At 34.5% G+C, this 19,312-nt stretch overlaps 1 protein-coding gene across 1 annotated transcript in view; it reads left to right on the forward strand.

Moving 5' to 3' along the window:
• The window catches only part of TACR3 (tachykinin receptor 3), an 86,137-nt gene that overhangs the window by 35,511 nt on the left and 31,314 nt on the right, over positions 1–19,312 (forward strand). Inside the window, exons 2-3 of the mRNA XM_043571334.1 lie at positions 841–1,029; positions 3,859–4,009. Coding sequence (XP_043427269.1) covers positions 841–1,029; positions 3,859–4,009 — 340 coding nt within the window. The remainder of the gene's footprint in view (positions 1–840; positions 1,030–3,858; positions 4,010–19,312) is intronic.

Genomic DNA, 19,312 nt, shown 5'->3' on the forward strand with positions numbered 1-19,312 from the left:
TGAAACTGTCAATTGTTTCTCCCAGACATATTATTAATATTTTAACAAGTGAATAAAACTTGATTTTTGTTACCATATTCAAAGTTTCCAATTTCCCAAAACTTTGCTCTCTAAAAATCATATGTGTGTTTTGAGAGTCTCAAGTATATTTTTCTATAACTATTATGTTATACAAAGTTACACAGGCACTATGAAGATTTTCATGGTAAACCATGAATTCAATTTTAGAGGTAACAGCAAGGCATAGCCTCAGTCAAACTTGACTTATTTATTATTATCTGAATCCTGATCTTGTCTCGATATTTTTAGATGGAGTTGTTGATGATATCCTTTATAAGGGATTCCTCATTTTTGTCAGATAGGTTTATCCATATTAGTTCTCCAGAATTTTCTTCTAAAAAGTTAAACATACAGAAGAAAAATGGAGGACTTGAGGTACAGAACTCATATTTTTAAGCATTTACTATGCACTTTTCCAGTTCCATTCAACAGACATTTATGAATTCTGATAATGTGCAAGGCACAGCACAAATAATCAATACCTTTCACTTACCTTATTTCTATTGATCTTGACTTCACCCCTATGAGGTGAATGTTCTTGTTTCTATTTTTAAAATAATAAAGCTGAGGTTCAAAAAGTTTGCATAAGTGACAGAATAGGATTTGAAACCTCAGTATGCCTGATTCCTAAGACTATGCCATGATTATCATTCCATGCTGCCTCTACAAAGCAAAATCCTTATCAACTTGCTTACCAGAGACAGATAACTCCTTTGAAACTCCATTTTTAACTCTGCTAGCAAGAGAACCAACAAAATGGTTTTGTTTGTTTTTGTATAGGTATATGGCCATTATTGATCCCTTGAAACCCAGACTATCTGCCACAGCAACCAAGATCGTCATTGGAAGTATTTGGATTCTAGCATTTCTACTTGCCTTCCCTCAGTGTCTTTACTCCAAAATTAAAGTCATGCCAGGCCGTACTCTTTGCTACGTGCAATGGCCAGAGGGTCCTAAACAACATTTCACGTAAGTTAATTCTCTATTGTGGTTTTCAATTCAATTTATTGAACACTTAAAGAACTATAGGTTGGGAGCAACAATTAAGCAAATAAAACATAAACATTTCCCCAAGGGTCCATATGTTATTTGGGAAAAGAGACACATTGAAGTACTAGAATACATGGGTGCCTGGTTGGCTTAGTTGGTAGAGTAACTCTTGACCTCAGAGTTGTGAGTTTGAGCCCCACAGTGGGTGTAGAGATCACTTAAAATCTTAAAAAAAAAAAAAAGTTTAAAATACTACAATATGGTATGGTCAATAAGTTTTATAAATTACAAAGGTTACTAACATGAAAAATGAGATGACTTTTATATGGGGTAACTCTAGAGAGTTTCCTGGAGGAAGTGATAAAATCCCTGGAGATGAAAGCAATGCACAAAGGAAAGCAGGGTTGTTATTAATTGAGAAAAGAATGGGAAAGGAAGAACTGAAGCCCAAAGGTGCTGATTGTCCTTTTAAAGTCCTGGTTAGGGATAGGCAGTTCTGGTAGGTTCTTGGTTGTGCTCCTTTGTTTTAGCATTAAAGAAACATAAACACTAGGTTGGAAACTAATTATGAATGTTACACAATAGAATTTGGTATTTCATATTTTGGACACATCTTAAGAAAAGCAAAAGGAAAAAAAGTAATTGGGCAACTGTTTGCATTTTTTATTCCGATAATTTAAATTTTAATTCAATAAAATCTAATGCAGTGTCCTATTTTTTCTTTAAAAAATAACCAATGATGCAAATACAATGGTAATCTTTTATAATTTTTTTAATGTTTACTTATTTTTGAGAGAGAGACAGAACACAAGCAGGGGAGGGGCAGAGAGAGAGGGAGACAGAATCCAAAGCAAGCTCCAGGCTCTGAGTTGTCAGCACAAAGCTGGACATGGGGCTCCAACTCGCAAACCACAAGATCATGACCTGAGCTGAAATAGGACGTTTAATATAAGGGTCATTTTTTAAAGCAGTCACTTTATCAAACTTCTCTACCCAAAGTCCAGATTTGTTTTTAAGTTTTTATTATAATTCCAGTTAGTTAAGATACATTGTTATATTAGTTTCAGGTGTACAATATAATGATTCAACAATTCCATACATCATCTGGTGCTCACCATGAGAAGTGCACTCCTTAATCCCCATCACCTTTTTAACCCACCCCTTCTCACCCACCTCCCTTCCAATAGCCATCAGTTTGGGTTTTTTTTTTATTAAGAGTCTGTTTTTTTAATTTCTCTCTCTCTCTTTCCCCCTTTGCTCATTTGTTTTTTTCTTAAATTCTACATATGAGTGAAATCATATGGTATTTGTTTTTCTCTGACTTCCCAGAGTCCAGATTTTTAAAGAAAAATATTAGGAAGTATTTAATTGAAGGAAAAGCAGGAAATAGTTATTAAACTGAATACTGTTATTCTATCTGATATTAATAAATCTTAGCTGTATAACAAAATAAAAGTAATCATAATAATAAAATCAAGTTATTTGTTGACTGAATTGCTTCCCACTGACTGTAACTCAATACTTAAAAAGCTATCAGGAAGGCAAGGAGGTTTAAGATTCCCTTTACAAAGAAACAGGTATTGAGAAGACTAGTATACCGAATTCTTTAATTTCCTTAAAGCCTTCCTAAGACAGCGGAAACTACACAAAACTTTATACAAATTTTAATTGTGTGGTTATATTATCAGTTGCCCTTCTATTCCTCCCCAACTTCATCCTTATCAATTTTTTAAATATTTATTTATTACTTTTGAGAGACAAGGAGAGACGGGGGAGGGGCAGAGAGAGAGGGAGACAGAGGATCTGTCTCCATGAGATCGTGACCTGAGCAAAAGTCGGATGCTTGGCTGACTGAGCCAGCCAGGTGCCCCTACGTCCTTATCATTTCGACTTAAATCTATAAAAACGTAGAATTTAGTTTGCTAATTTATAGCATCTTGACACTGATGTGATTAACACACCCGAATGTTATTTACCAAATTAATAATGCTATCAAATGTGTCATGACATTAGAAATGCATGTAAATGTCTTTACCTGATTTTTTTTTAATTTTTTTTTAACATTTATTTATTTTTGAGACAGAGAGAGACAGAGCATGAATGGGGGGAGGGCCAGAGAGAGAGGGAGACACAGAATCTGAAGCAGGCTCCAGGCTCTGAGCTGTCAGCACAGAGCCTGATGCGGGGCTCGAACTCACGGACCGTGAGATCGTGACCTGAGCGAAGTCGGACGCTCAACCAACTGAGCCACCCAGGCGCCCTTTACCTGATTTTTTTAATTATAGTCATATATCTTGTGGATCCAGTGTGGTTTAGAATATCTAGTTACATTTTTTTCTTTGGATAAAAACAATTTATTTCAAATATTACTGATGTTGCAAGGGTATATAGAATAATTTTGCATATGAGAAAATACCTGTCAGTTGATTTGTTTATTCTGTCTCATCTTTTTGTCTCTGATGATAAATTTAATTAGGTTAGCTCAACAATTACCAAGCAGAGAAATGGCATTCGTCCAGAACCTCTAGGCAAGGAGAGCATGGGCAGTTTAAATTAGCACTGCAATGCAGCTATACTTTTTGTATATGAATCAAAGATTGGCAAGGATCAGCTGGTAGCATTTGGACAAATATAGTAGACAAGAGAATGATATTTTGATAAATTTGTGAAATGAGGACTTGGAGAAAATGTGGAAATAATCTTTGGAATTTTCAGTTATGATTTAAAAGAAAATGAATTCAAAGTTCCCCACATATTGCATCTCAATATGATCTTCAGCTTGCGTTTGTTTGTTTTTATTTCTTGCAGCTACCATATTATTGTCATTGTACTGGTGTACTGTTTTCCATTGCTCGTCATGGGTGTCACATACACCATTGTTGGAATTACTCTTTGGGGAGGAGAGATCCCAGGAGACACCTGCAACAAGTACCATGAGCAGCTAAAGGCTAAAAGAAAGGTACTGTTCATATAATTTTACCCAGCATTTGTGTAAGCGGCTCATCAGAGGGAAAAAACCTAGTTATGACATTTTAATATAATATGATTTAATGCTTTACTCCTATTTTTTTGTCTTGTTTTCTTTCTTTTTATCAACTCTTTCTTTCAATTTCTTTTTGTCTTCTATAAGCACTATCCATGTACAGAATCGGTCTGGAATAGTCATTTTCTTACAGGACTTTTATTTACCTTTTATAGAGTATTCTCAATTACTCCACCTGCAACTTATGAAATTTCACTTTAAGCCCAGTGATTATATTTCTGCAGCTGTAGCTATCTTTATCCTTTATTGAACAGAATGCCTCGGATGCCCTCTAATCATCCAGCAGTTTCCTTTATCCCCAGGATTTTTCTTAGTATGTGCTATAGTTTCCTAATATCCATCTTCCTATCCCTCTCCCACGCCTCCTGCCCCTCCCCTACCTCCAACCCGCCCCTCCCCTCCCTCATCCCCATCTGTACACAGCCATCATGTATGTCTGATTAAGAGATGAGAGCTGCATTAATATTCTTCTACAACTTATTGGGTGCATGAAAAAGCTTACTTTTGAACAATTCACATGAAACAAAAGCTTCTAAAGATTATTATGTTGACATTTTACTAGGATTATTTTTTTCATTAAGATGTTTTTACTATCATGTGACTCAATATGTGAAAGTTTAAACAAATGTGTGGAGTTAAAAAGAATCTTACAGTCATCTATTCCATCTTTCTCTTTTCAGTCGATGTATTCCTAATGCAAATCAGAAATGCTTTCCCAAAGATAAGAGTCATACTGATTATGCCAATTATTATTTATTCCATTTACGATTCCCTTATTTATGTAGAACTACTACCTACCACATGGACACTTCCCTTAAAAAACACTCAACAATTTAAAAACCACTTACCTACAAACACTCACTTAACAAAGATCAATCAGGTTTTAAAATCTAATGTAGAAATTTGATTCTATTTTAGTACTGATACGTTTTTCCTCTGTTATCGGTAAATAGTGGAACATAAGACTTATGTTCAGTTAACATTTCACCATGGTCTCTAGTATTTGGAAACAAAAGAGTAAGCATGAAGTTCACATTAATTTACTCATTTCAACCTATAATATTATGGATTTATTTCTCTTTCAAAAAATTACCTTAATGAAGTACACAAACAACTAAATCATGCCTTTAGCATCTAAAAAAAATTAAAATTTAAAATTTTAAAAAAGCCTCTAAAACTAGAAGAATTTCAACAACATGGTGACCTTAAATTAATAGTTTCTCTTTCTACTTTGTAATTTCAACCCTCACTTGCTAGCATCTTGCTCATATTGCAAGATACTCTTTGCAGGTACTATTTTCTTATAGCTATACTTCAGGTTCATCACATTAAATAACTGATACGGATTTCAGAATAATGTCTGTCTTTGTATTACTCACCTAGTTTCTCATCTTTCATTTCCTTCTTATGGCTTAGGCATCTTTTTTTTTCTTTTTTCACATTTTTTCCCTGTTTACTCCTAAACAAATTAAAATAAGCCCAGTATTTGTTGATTATAGTTCTCTTTTTCTCATATACATGTGATATCTTCTAGAAAGAAATGAAAATTTAATCTAACTGTTCCTCTTTATTTTTGATTTGAGTCCCAGGGACAGGAAAAGCAAGAGAGAATATTTTTGTCTTTGGCCTTATATACCTGATGAAAGTAAGGCATAAATATTTAATTTTTATTTCATTACTCTTCAATTTCAAAGTATGAATATCAACTCAAACTGAGAGAGTGACCCTTCTAGAACATTTTAAGAAAGCCAGACATTTAAAAGCTCCAGTCCATATTTCTCTGAGATTGTGTTCTGGGCTAAAATAATACAAAATGGCATTCATGCCATGAACTTCTCATAATAAATCAACTTGTCCCTGGATTTCGTTCACAGGCATTTATTAGTATGATCATCAGAATTAGTATGATCATCAGTATTTTGTCTAAAAATTTAAAATTTCAAAATTGAGCTGGCTTTCCTCTTAATTATTTGTATCCAAAATTAAAATATTGTCTGATATGGCTTGGAATATAGTTTTTTATCTAGTAATCATATGTTTTGGGGTTTTTTTAATGTATGTTTATTTTTGAGAGAGAGAAAGACACAGCACGAGCAGGGGAGCGGCAGAGAGAGAGGGATACAGAATCCAAGCAGGCTCCAGGCTCCGAGCTATCAGCGCAGAGCCTGATGTTGGGCTGAAACCCACAAACCATGATCATGACCAGAGCGAAAGTCAGATGCTCAATCGAATGACCTACCCAGGTGCCCCATATGATTTTTTATTTATTTTTTTTAACATTTATTTATTTTTGACAGAGAGAGACAGAGCATGAGTGGGGGAGGGGCAGAGAGAGAGAGAAACAAAATCTGAAGCAGGCTCCAGGCTCTGAGCTGTCAGCATAGAGCCCAACGTGGGGCTGGAACTCATAGACCAGGAGATCATGACCTGAGCGGAAGGCAGATGCTCAACCTGACCCAGGTGCCCCGCCCCATATGATTTTTATATTTTAATATGACAACTTAGGTCAAAAATATAAACCCTGCTCTGGATGAGCATTTTTAATTATACGCCATCTTCTGGAGAATAAATCTTTGATAATACAGATTGGATTCAGAGATTAAACAAGAGAGTATTGGTTATAACAGTGCAAATTCATCATGACCATGGGGGGAAACAACTCCATAAGAAACTCTCAGCCAGCCTCCTGGTAATAAATGAGTAGTGGAACCCCCAAATACATGAAAAAATGAAAGCTTAAGAAATTTTAGTCAAATCACTGAAATCTTTGCAACTATTGAGAAACATTGCTTTCATTTCTCTTTCTCCCCCAATCTGCAGAAATTGTGCTCAATTTCAAACATTGATTAAATTCTCTGAAGAACAGTCAGTAAAATAAATTACTATGTCGATGTTAAAGAGAATGTATCAATCCAAACATTAAACTAATATGAAACTTTCAGATAATTGAAGATTAACTTCCCTGTTCAATCTTTACATATGTCCTACCTAAGTATATATATATTGTTTGAAAATACTACTACTAGTTCTAGCCAACACCAGGTAAAAAGACTAAATATTAGTCCTAAGAAATAAGTTAATACTTCTGGAAATATTTCCTCATTAAAACTGGAGTGCTGAAAATGAAAATCACTATTAAAATCCAATGACTCTACAAAGCTCACTAAACGCTAGAAGGATTGTCTGATATTTGAGTCACATATATAGAACTAGTCTTCCAAAAAATGGTAACAATCACACTAACAAACTCTTTCCTATATAAGTGTATTTTACAACTTCAAAGCACATTGTATACCTCATTGCACAACCAGATATCCTTAATTTATAGTAAATGTTCTAGATTTTAAATTACTGTATGTTATATACCTATTGGCTTTCAATATAAGACTATTTAAAAATACATATTGAAATAATAATGTACCTTTAACGTAATAAAGTGATTAACTGAAGAATTCTGGCACTTTATTTTTTTTTTATTTTTAATTTTATTTAAATCCAAGTTAGTTAACATATAATATAGTAATGATTTTAGGGGTAGAATTTAGTGATTTATTTACCTATAACACCCAGTGCTGATCCCAACAAGTGCCCTCCTTAATGCCCATCACCCAGGTAGTCCATCCCCCCACGCAATACCCCTCCAGCAACCCTCAGTTTCTTCTCTATGGTTAAGAGTCTCCTATGGTTTGCCTTCCTCTCTCTTTTGCTTCTTATTTTTCCTTCCCTTCCACTATGTTCACCTGTTTTGTTTATTAAATTCCACATTATGAGTGACATCATATGATATTTATCTTTCTCTGACTTACTTCACTCAGCATTATACACTCTAGCTCCATCTTCATTGTTGCAAATGGCAAGATTTCATTCTGTTTGATCGCCAAGTAATATTCCATTATATATATATATATATATATACATATACATATATACACACACCACACCATTATACACACACCATTATATATATATATCTTCTTTATCCATTCGTCAGTCAACGAACATTTAGGCTCTTTCCATAATCTGGCTACTGTTGATAGTGCTGCGATAAACATTGGAGTGCATGTGCCCCTTTGAATCAGCATTTTTGTATCCTTTGAGAATCTCGGCACTTCAAACAAGTGTATTTTCAAATTGTAGCAAATTATAAAGTATTGATTAAAACCACACAATCCCAAAAGTCTTGGCTCTCATTAGTTTTATTATTTTTGTAGTAATTGGTTAATATTCTTGCCAAAGCTCTCCTTCAGGAAATGTGTACTATTTCATACATTACGTTGCTATAATATTCAAATTGAAAATTGAATTTGAAATATTTTTACAAAGTTTTAAGACAGAATGTTTTTCTAACATTATCCTGTTTACTGAACTTGTTATACTAATGCTTACATTCCAGTGTGAGAATAATTTAGTGTCTAGAAGAAAAAACTGACCCTGGTCTACTTTATTCTACTTACAGGTGGATATAGCCACAGATTTTGGCTACCTTTAAAACCCTGGCTAAGATACCATGTATGAAAGTAATCTACTTGAAGTCATAACAATTATACACCAAAATCTGAAACTGTATCTCTTTATGTTGGAATATAAAAAGTCATATTTTAAATACCTAGTGCAGGGGCACCTGGGTGGCTCAGTCAGTTAAGCATCTGACTTTGGCTGAGGTCATGATCTCACGGCTCGTGTGTTCGAGTCCCATGTTGGTCTCGATGATGACAGCTCAGAGCCTGGAGCCTGGTACAGATTCTATCTCCAACTTTCTGTCCCTCCCCTGCTTGCACACACTCTCTCTCTATATATAAATAATCATTAAAAAAATTTTAAATATCAAATGCATAACTCACAAGCTGATTTAAAATACATTTGCAGTTTAAAAAATCTATACTAGAATGATAGCTCTGATCATAAGCTAAAATTTAATGAATCCCTTTCTTACTGCTATTCTAGATTAAAATCAAATGCAGTATAAGGAGGAAAATATTTATATTTATAAATAAAAATATTTTAAGCACTTCTATATAGAAGTTCTTGATAATTTATCAACAATTTTTCATTCAGGCACTTTGAGAAAAGTTTGTGCTTTGGCTGGTGGATCAATGAGAATCATTAGAACATATCTGCTTTTTTAACTTTGAAAATTATCTAAATATTTTAGTCCATCAGGACACGATGAATATTTATATGATTGGGTCTTTAAAAACCTTACTGTCTTCAAGAAAAAGAACGAAGATCAAAACAAAGTAAAAAAATACTTGAAATTTATGGTAGATAGGAAGAATATTACCATGAAGTACTTCTAATTGAAACAGTGAAGCTTAAAGAAAACAAATACCTGTTCAGTTCACTAACTTTTACCCCACCTGGGGCTATAACCCGCAATCAGGAGTGCCTCCTGCACCTGAGCTTTGCATTGACTGCAAATGCCACTTGGTTTAAAACCTTTGATTAAATCTTCTCCCTGTTCTCTATGGGTGGCAGTGGATAGGAATCATTTTTTAAAGCCTAGAAAAGTTTCTATATATTTATTTCTGCTTTTCCAGTAATACTCAAGAAGAGTAATTGTTTACTCCTTTTTTGAAAAGATGGCACTTTAGGAGGAAATATCTACAGCCCTTCAGTGCTTGGCAATCACTTGAAAAGATTTCTCTATGGATTACCCATTAATATTTCTCATTCTGCAATCACAGGTGCAGGAAGATTGGGACCAGGTTCAGAAATCATGGATTTCTCACAGGAAAATTAAGTTTAGTGTGTGAAATCTATAACAAGTGCTACAAAATCAATCTGCAGGAATCTGTTGCATTTCTATACACTGATAACAAACTATCAGAAAGAAAAATGAAAATCTCACTTGCAATTGTATCAGAAGAAAGAAAATACCTAGGAACAAATTTAACCAAGGAGGTAAAGACCTGTACACTGAAACGATAAGGAATTGATGAAAGAAATTAAAGGTAACACAAATAAGTGAAAGTTCAGGCTCAGGGATTAGAAGAATTAATATGTTAAAATGTCCATACTACCCAAAGCAATCTACAGACTCAATGCAATTCCTATCAAAACTCCAATAGGATTTTTTTTTTACAGAAATAGAACAAACGATCCTAAAATACGAATGGAACCACACACACACACACACACACACACACACACACACAAAACCCTGAATAGCCAGCTAAAGCAAACTTGGAGGTATCATAAATGGAGGTATTATGATCCTTAATTTCAAACTATATTACAAATGTATAGTAATTAAAATATTATGGCATTAGCATTAAAGCAGACACATCAATCAATGGAACAGAACTGAAAGCCTAGAATTAACTCACACATATATGGTTGATTATTTTACAACAAAAGAGCCAAGAATGTAAAATAAGAAAAGGAGAGCATGCTCAATAAATGATATTGGGAAAACTAGACAGATACATACAAAAAAATGAAACTGGACCACTGTCTTACAATTCTCAATACTTCAGGACACACAAACACATAAATGTACACATGAGCATAGTATCAATTATTATAGGTTTTACAAAATCACTCTCTATATGGACAGATGAGATTGAATAAAACTCATCTACTGATGTGTGTTGTCTAAAACTTAGATCCAGCTCAAGTTTATTTATATGAGTTGTGGATTGAGATTCCAGTTTTATTTTCTAGATGCTTCTCTGTTGTATCCACCACTATTTATTGCATAACCCATCGTTTCCAACACTAACTTAAAATGTCACAACTATCATATTCTAAATTCCTCAAATGTGTTTGAGACTCAGTCAACTTTCTATTCTGTTCTATGGAGCTGTTCATGCTCATCACCACATTGGTTAAATTAATGAAACTTTATAATGTATTTTAATATCTAACAGGGCAACTCTCCACTGCATTTGTCTTTTTTCTTTCCAGAATCTTCCTAGCTATTTTTACTTGTTTACTTTTACATAAAAATTTTATAAAAACATTTTGTCTATTTAAAAATGATTTTTGTTTTTGGAATTAGATGATAACATTTATTAACTTTGGGAGAACTGGACCATAAATATTTAGTAAGGAGAAACAGAAAGGGTTAATGAGTGGATAAACCAATGGCATTCTTTTATGTTACTTGAGACAATTGAATGTAATGACTGGGAGCAGAGATTCTTAGTGTGCCAAGTTCAAATGCTGACTCTGGGGCATATCTTGGGTAGTATAAACTACCTGAGCCCCAGAGAGGCTACAACCCTTTTAAAATGAAGTGAAAATAATAATAATGCATTAATATCCATATGGTTGTATAGACATTAAGTGAAGCAATACATGTTAAGTCTCCAAAAAGTACCTAGCTCATAGAACTGTTCTCAGTGGGGCACCTGGGTGGCTCAGTCGGTTAAGCGTGCGACTTCGGCTCAGGTCATGATCTTGCGGTTCGTGAGTTCGAGCCCCGCGTTGGACTCTGTGCTGACAGCTTGAAGCCTGGAGCCTGTTTCAGATTCTGTGTCTCCCTCTCTCTCTGACCCTCCTCCGTTCATGCTCTGTCTCTCTCTGTCTCAAAAATAAATAAATGTTAAAAAAATTTTTAAAAAAAGAACTGTTCTCAGTAATTGATATCTGTTACTTTAGGCACTTTACCATGAATATACATGCCAGTATTGTAGAGATCAGAAAGCATCATGTGGTAGCAAATTAAAGAGGTATAAAGTTGGCCATTTGTCTTTTTAAACATAATATTGACCTACATTGTGTCTGTGCTCTTAATCCCCTTCATTTATATCATCCATCCGTCCACCTGCCTACACTGACTTCCTTCCACATACATATTATTTAATTCTCACAATAGCTATATGAATTTTTCTTGCTTTACAGAAAAAATGAAACCAAGTCTCAAACTTATAAAACTAGTAAGTGGCAGAACTTGGACTTGAATCCTGGACACAAGTTTTTAGGGCTGTGTTCTTTTAGAGAACTAGTTGAGAGACCCAGGTTTCAGAATGATACCTTATGTCTATTACTTGTATTATACAAGGTACATTCCTATATATTGTCTGTACTGACCTTCATAATTTCCACAGTAAGTAGGCCTCATGGAAGGCATTTCCTTCCATTCAACAAATGAGGGAATTAAAGCTCTAGGAAGGTGAACGTTGCCCAAACTTAAACAGCTGGTAGTTGTACACATGGAACCCATTTAGTGCTATGGAATGCAAGATAACCATTCCTTCCATTACGTTCAACGCACAGAATTGGCAGCTACCCTTAACCAATATTTTGCTCATTAAAGTTTTCTGCCTGGTCATTCTGTTACACATCCGAGCTTACTCTAGAATAGTGCTGTCCAATGGAAATTTCTGTAATGAAGGAAAGGTTCCATATCTGCCATGTCCAATGTGGTAGTCATTAGCCACATGTATCCAATGAATTAACACCAAGTACAGCTACTATAACAAGAAATGAAAATTATTTTATTTTATTTTATTAATGTAAAATGAAATTTAAATCATCACATCTGGGTAGTGACTGCCATATTCCTATCAGTGATGCTCTAAAAAGGAACAATAAACCAACTAATTATTATACAACCAGTGTTTACTCTCACTTACTGTGATAATATAGTAAGAATTGAAGAAAATTAGCAATTCTACCATTAGATTCTTAGAAAAAATAAGATTCCTTTAACATTTTGCTTATAGGATTCTGATATTTGAAATATTTTTTCTCTATTCTTGATTCTTATTACATGTCTTGTGTATTTCAACTGTATTGTGTCACATATATACTTATTTTTGCTAAGTTTCTTAAGCCATAAGTAAAGATTTCTTTGTAACAAAAGGGCCATCATGACTTCGTTGCATTTCTGACATCATACCTAAAACAAACACATGTAACATATTTGTTCAGGGTTAATGGGAAAAACAAAACAAAACATGAACTGTGGAGTCACATCGGCTGGTTTGATTCCTGGATTGTCAGCTACTGGTTCTCTGACTCTTAATCTCTCACCCTCCATTTCTTATTTATAAAATACCAAAATACTTTTTCTTTTCTAGAAACTTTTTGATGAGGGCTAATCAAGATAATGTATGTATTAAAGTGTCTGGTACCTAATGCTCATGAATATGCGATTCCAGTCTGCTCTCACTTTCATCTATTCGTGAGACAAAAATAAACCTAATTATGATCACCAATAAAAAGAACAATGCTTATGGTAGCTTTATAAAAGCAACAAGCATTTATTGTGCTTGTTCTGTGCCAGACACTTGATTTCGGTACTTTAAATAGATTAGCCAATTTAATTCTGACCACCACATGGGGAAGGAACTATTATTATTTCATTTTACAGATGAAGAAGCAGTCAATAGATAGGTTAAGGAACTGCCTCATCTATTGAATAATAAAGACTTGAAGTCAGCAAATCTTATTCTAGAGAATGTGTTCTTAACCTATTACACTGATCATTTCTGTATGTTGCTCAAGGGGGGAAGTAAATAAGATAAAGTAGTTCTTTACTTATTTTTTGATTTGTTTAATTAGCAATAATACAATTGAATTACATTATTATATTATTTACTGACATTCTTTTTTTTAAGTTTTATTTATTTAATAATACACCCAACATGGGGCTTGAACTCACAACCCTGAGATCAACAGTCACACCCTCCTCCAACTGAGCCAGCCAGGTGCCCCATTTTTATTGACATATTCTGAGTTAAAAGGCATTTGAAGATTAAACTAACCAAAATATATAACAATGTTTTGGAAAAATAATTATTTCCCAGTACCAGCAGTCAACTTAAAATTTATTTCTAGTACCAGCAATCAACTTAAAAATTAATTCTTAATAAACAATTCATCAGTAAACTAAGACTGAATGCAGTTACCCAACTGAAGAGGCATCTACTTTAGATATGTAAAAATGTGCACTAAAAATGTGTTTCTGATCATTACAAATCATAAAAATTCCCCAAATTTTCATAAGAAGCACATTATATCACATCCTCTGAAGGATAATAATAGTGAATATAGGCACAACCACCTACTGAGCATCGTGAGCACAAATTCCTCTGCTCATCTCTCTTGCTCCTTCCTTCCATTCTCCACACCAACAACCTACTGAAGCCCAAGTCAGAGCTGCAGAGAAAACTCCTTCTGCCAGAACTACCTGCTCCTATTTACATTTATTTTATTTCAACTTTTTATTATTTCCAATTCATTTTAAAAAACCTTTCAACCAATGCAGAGAATTCCACTGATAGCATTGTTCCTCTTTACTAGAGGTAACTGCTTAATAACAGGTTAGTAAAACATTCTTTGAAAGAGATGAATTGCCGAGTGATCATTTATGCAGCTATTTTTGTGCTTCCAAAAGTAAGAGAGTGAATATCACCTGTTTTCTTCTATTCCTATTTAATTTTGCATCATTGTCATACAGGCTGTGTTAATAGTCATGTGTAGTCTTCAGCTTCTGACACTTTGTCAGCAGGGGATGACTCTAGCTGTTTATTCAGCATGGTGACAGATTGATTGGTACTGACTCATATTTATATACTTTCTCCAGCTTCCATTTCAAAAGACCCCATTTGTTGGAACAAGAGCTAACTTGGGATACCTGTGGTAAAAAAAAATTAAAGCAAATACAGCTAACCTAAACCCTAAGAAAATGAGCTCATAAAACCAGATGGCCATTTTTTTAAGCAATTCAAATGAAGACAGAAGTCCTCTCATTCAAATTCATAGTAAATAAGCTAGCATGGACCTCTGTTACTTTATTAATTTTTGAAATAAATGGCCATTAGGATTATAAAATCTAGATTTGATAACATTGATACTCAATGTTTCTTTAGTTAACTATTTTTAATTATAATAAGATCAGAAGCTTAAGCACTGATGGCTAGATGGATGGATGGATGGATGGATGGATCGATGGATCGATGGATCGATGGATCGATGGATGAAAGAATAAGGTTTTGAATCAGCTACCTACTCATGAGTCACGTATATGATCTCATTTAATAGTCTCACTAACTCTGAGGTTCTACTGTACTACCTAACGGCTGATGTAACCAAGGTTTAGAGAGTTTAACTTGCTTAAAATTATGTATTAAGTGAGTAGAGGAATCTTATTTGGATCCTAAACTAACACTAAAGTCAAGGAAATAACCCACTGCTATCCTATCTCCCTTTATACAGTTAGAGTACATTATGCTTAATGTCAGTAAAAGAGATTTTAAAAAGAAGGGAAATAATTCATGTTACCATTCTAACACTGTTTAGCTTTTTATACAATGAATGCTCAATACATAAATGTTAAAAAAACAAATCCCTTCCATAAGTTAAATCAGTCTTATTCTATTGTCCATGTAACTCACAGTACCTCTCACCCCTTTCAATTATCCATGAATGTTCCATTCATCATGGAATTTTATGTTAGATTTGTTTTAATTTAGTGCTGACATAATCTTCCATCTTTCTACATGGAATCTCTTATCTGGAAATAGATTGGTTTTTGCTCTTTAATGTATAATTTTCTTCTTCATTCATGACTTTTCATTCCACTTTCAGTACATACAGCTTTGAGGCTGACAAGATTCTTGTTAGAATTTATTTCAATGTTTTCCACCTCTTATCTGATAAAGTAAATCTCTATAAACATTAATGTCTCTTCCCCCTCCCAAGACTAACGTCCATCTCTAAATGCTGTGTCCTCCTGTTTCACATGCTTGAGTAGTTTTTAATGTAAAGTTAAAAACTTTTAGCCAGGCTATGTGTGCATACATGAAATATCCACTTTGCCAACAATGACATATTATGTAATAACCATTTACAATATTTAATTTTAGAATTAAGCTGTATTTAAGTTTGAGTACTTTTAGAGTATTCTAAAAAGTAGAGAATGAAAGAATAAGGTAGATTAAAAAGGCAAATGATCTATATGATCTGAAGAGAAAACAGAGTATTGAAAGAATACAGTAGATTAAAATTAATTTAAACTTATGTTTGTAGTGTTCCTAACAATTGTGGGTCATTTTATCACAGGTAAAGCTTCTGATCTATTGTAGAATACTGAGTAGGAGATATGCCTTACTCACCATTGTATCCTCAGTGCTTAGCATAATGCCTCTGGATGAATGGATGGATGGATGAAAGAAAAAGGTTTTGAATCAGCTACCTACTGATTATATAGATTATAAAATGTGAAGTCACCTGATGTGACTTGTTAAAAGTCAAAATCATTGAAGGGAAGAACGAGGTCTGGAATTTAGACTTCCTGAGCTCCACCCTGCTATTCTGCCCCTCGTCCCAGCACACACAGGAAAGATTTGAGTCTAAATCTGCAGAATAAGGTCAGTGTCTTCAGAACTATGTTAATATCCTCAGCACTAAAAATGAAGTCTACTTATCTATTGCTGAATGAGTTAAACTGCTCTTGAAAAGTTTTCATATTTCATTAAATAAAAGTATTTCTCAGCCCAGCCTCAAGTAAAATATGGTATAGGACTTTCCCTATTGTTCAGATTCTTCCGATAAGCTGAGAAGTCTAGTCAGTAAAAAGACTTTATATTATGCATATAATACTCATTATACAATTCTAAATCCCTTTAGTATCAAACTATGCTAGAAAAAAAATGCCTCTTTTCATAAAGGAGAAAAACACACCCCTGCACCTTATTCAGCTTTAAAAGACCCTGTTTCTAAATTCAGTCCCATTCTGGGGTACTGGGGATTAGAACTTTAACACATGAATTTGGGAGGGGGACACAATTCAGCCCTTATCAATATCAAATATAAATTGCCTGACCATGTAAAATAATTAATCAAGAGGTTCAGTAAACAGAATGATGGGTAGCAGGGGTATACTTTTATGCTTAAGTTTTTCATATCTCCATAGCAGACTTGCTAGCCTAGCAAACATTTCCACAAACTTCCCATTCTGCCCCATGCCCTCAGCTGGTAAACTTCAACTATAAGTCTTTTTCCTAAAAAAAAGAAAGAAAGAAAACTGCCTTCCAAAAACCCAAAGAATACATTGAAGAACAAGCTTTTCTTTCTTAGTGCCCCTTTGGTTGACATCTAGGACACAGGGGTTGACAGAATCAAGGGCTCTCTCTCTGCTGGAGGCAACCAGTACAAGGTATCAGATTACATTAGCCACTTCAGCCACTGGAGGAGCAGCTATGTGAATTCCACATGTGTAAGTATAGGGCTCACCGTGGATCTACCTTGGTTAGGTAACAGAATATGCATATCAGTTATATTTCAAAATATCTGCCAGATATGATTTAGGAGTGTTGAGGTGATGTGGGGGAGAAAGGTGCAAGGAAAACGTATGAGTTCGATAGAGAAGCCATAATTAACAGCCACAGACTAAGTGACTTAAAAACAGAAATTTATTTTCCCGAGGCCCTGGAGCCTGGAGATCAAGGTGTTGGTAGGGTTTGGTTTCTTTAAGGTCTCTTTCCCTGGCATATAGATGACCATCTTCCTCTAGAATCTTCCGGTGAGTTCCCTCAGTATCTAAGTAAGGACAGAAGTCATATTAACTTAGGATCCACCCATATGACCTTCACTGCACTTTATTTAGCTTTTTAAAAACCTTGTTTCTAAATTCAGTCCCATTCTGAGGTACTGGGGGTTAGAACTTTAACACATGAATTTGGGAGGCGGGCATGATTCGGCCCTTAACAAAGAAGTTATTCATAACTTTTAGAAAGAAATCCTCTGATTAAGTCATTTCAGGGTTCTGGAACTTGCTGGCACCAAGGAGTATTTCTATTTCTGCTCTTACAAAGATGTAAGTTCCTTAACAAGTTGAGAGTGGCTGGGTTAGTGCTCCCCTCCACTTCATTCAATAGGCTTACTGTCAACCGAAAAAGTCGAAACCATTTTTGTGTTTGTTTGACTTGAACATTTTACTCTTTTTCATCTTTATTTGGCAGTTTGCTTTTGAGAGCCCTTTCACCACCGTTATCCTCCAGCCCTTTTTTTTTTTTCATCCCTACCCTCAATGGAACAGTTCCTTTTAAAACTATTTCACCTTCCCATCTTTACACAATCTTTGCAGTGATTCAAAGTGCCCGGCATGATACCTGCACCCCCCAACCCAGTGATCTATGACTCTTACTCCCCCCTCCCACCCATGGTTAATGAGAGCCAGTTCCCAGTAATCTCCCATTTTCATTGACCATTAGTTATGTGACCTGGTTTTCAACTAACTTCATGTATATCACTTTTTCTCGTGTGTCCTGAATGAAAAATGTAAATTTTCCCAAGGACTGTAGATTGGTGGAAAGGGAGAATTTGTCTCTTAAAACATAAAACTCCTTTGGCTTGTCTTCCCAAGTCAGCAACCAGGTAATTATGCACATCTCTCTCTCCCTCTTTATCTTCTCTTTCTCCAACTTTCCTTCTTGCAGCCCCTGCTTGATCCATTTCTCTGCTCCAGAAAGACCAATGCATCCACAATTTTTAAAGACAAATTTAGCACTGTCCCAAATTTAGTTCAAACTGTAGCACTGTTCCTATAATTCAAATAAGTCCAAACTGGAAAATTCCCATCTATGTCTATTACCCTTCTCAGCAAACAATATGTACTTCTTTATACTCAATTTTGCTCCCTTCCAAGACAGGAGATGGTTACAAATAGAAAGATAATGTTGTTGTTGTTGTTGTTGTTGTCGTCATCATTGTTTTCTGTCACAGTATGTTGCATAAACCCTTTATGTATGTGATTCTAATTATTTGCTCTAAGCCTTTTTCAGATGTCTTTCTGCTCCTTTTTTTATTTTCATTTCATCTCTGAAAAGATTTCAGAGAGACTTTACTCCTTTGTGTAGATGGCTAATGCTAAAGGACCATGATTCTCTGTACTTCTATATGCTTTCCTCAGTGTATTTCTGAATTTATGTATTTTTTAATACATAATACATAAATACACTTATATTCCTTCCAAAGCTCTCTTTAATCTGTTTTTATTTGGAAATATTTAGAACTGGTGAAATCGTACATTGTGAATTTTTCTTATGTTTTCATTCTCAGGTATTATCCTCAGATTATTTCTGCCTCATTATTTTATCATTCTCCAACATGATCTGGCAGCATTATACAAATCTCTGAAATAGGAATTTCTAAAGCCTTTTGCCACAGCCACCTAAGCCCAGCTAAGAAGAATGATTTTCACATCAACACCTTAAAGGAACGCACACATGTTTCACATATTAATTCTGTATAGGAAAAGAGCATCTT

Source organism: Prionailurus bengalensis, chromosome B1 (genome assembly GCF_016509475.1).
Source record: "Prionailurus bengalensis isolate Pbe53 chromosome B1, Fcat_Pben_1.1_paternal_pri, whole genome shotgun sequence".
NCBI lineage: Eukaryota > Metazoa > Chordata > Mammalia > Carnivora > Felidae > Prionailurus > Prionailurus bengalensis.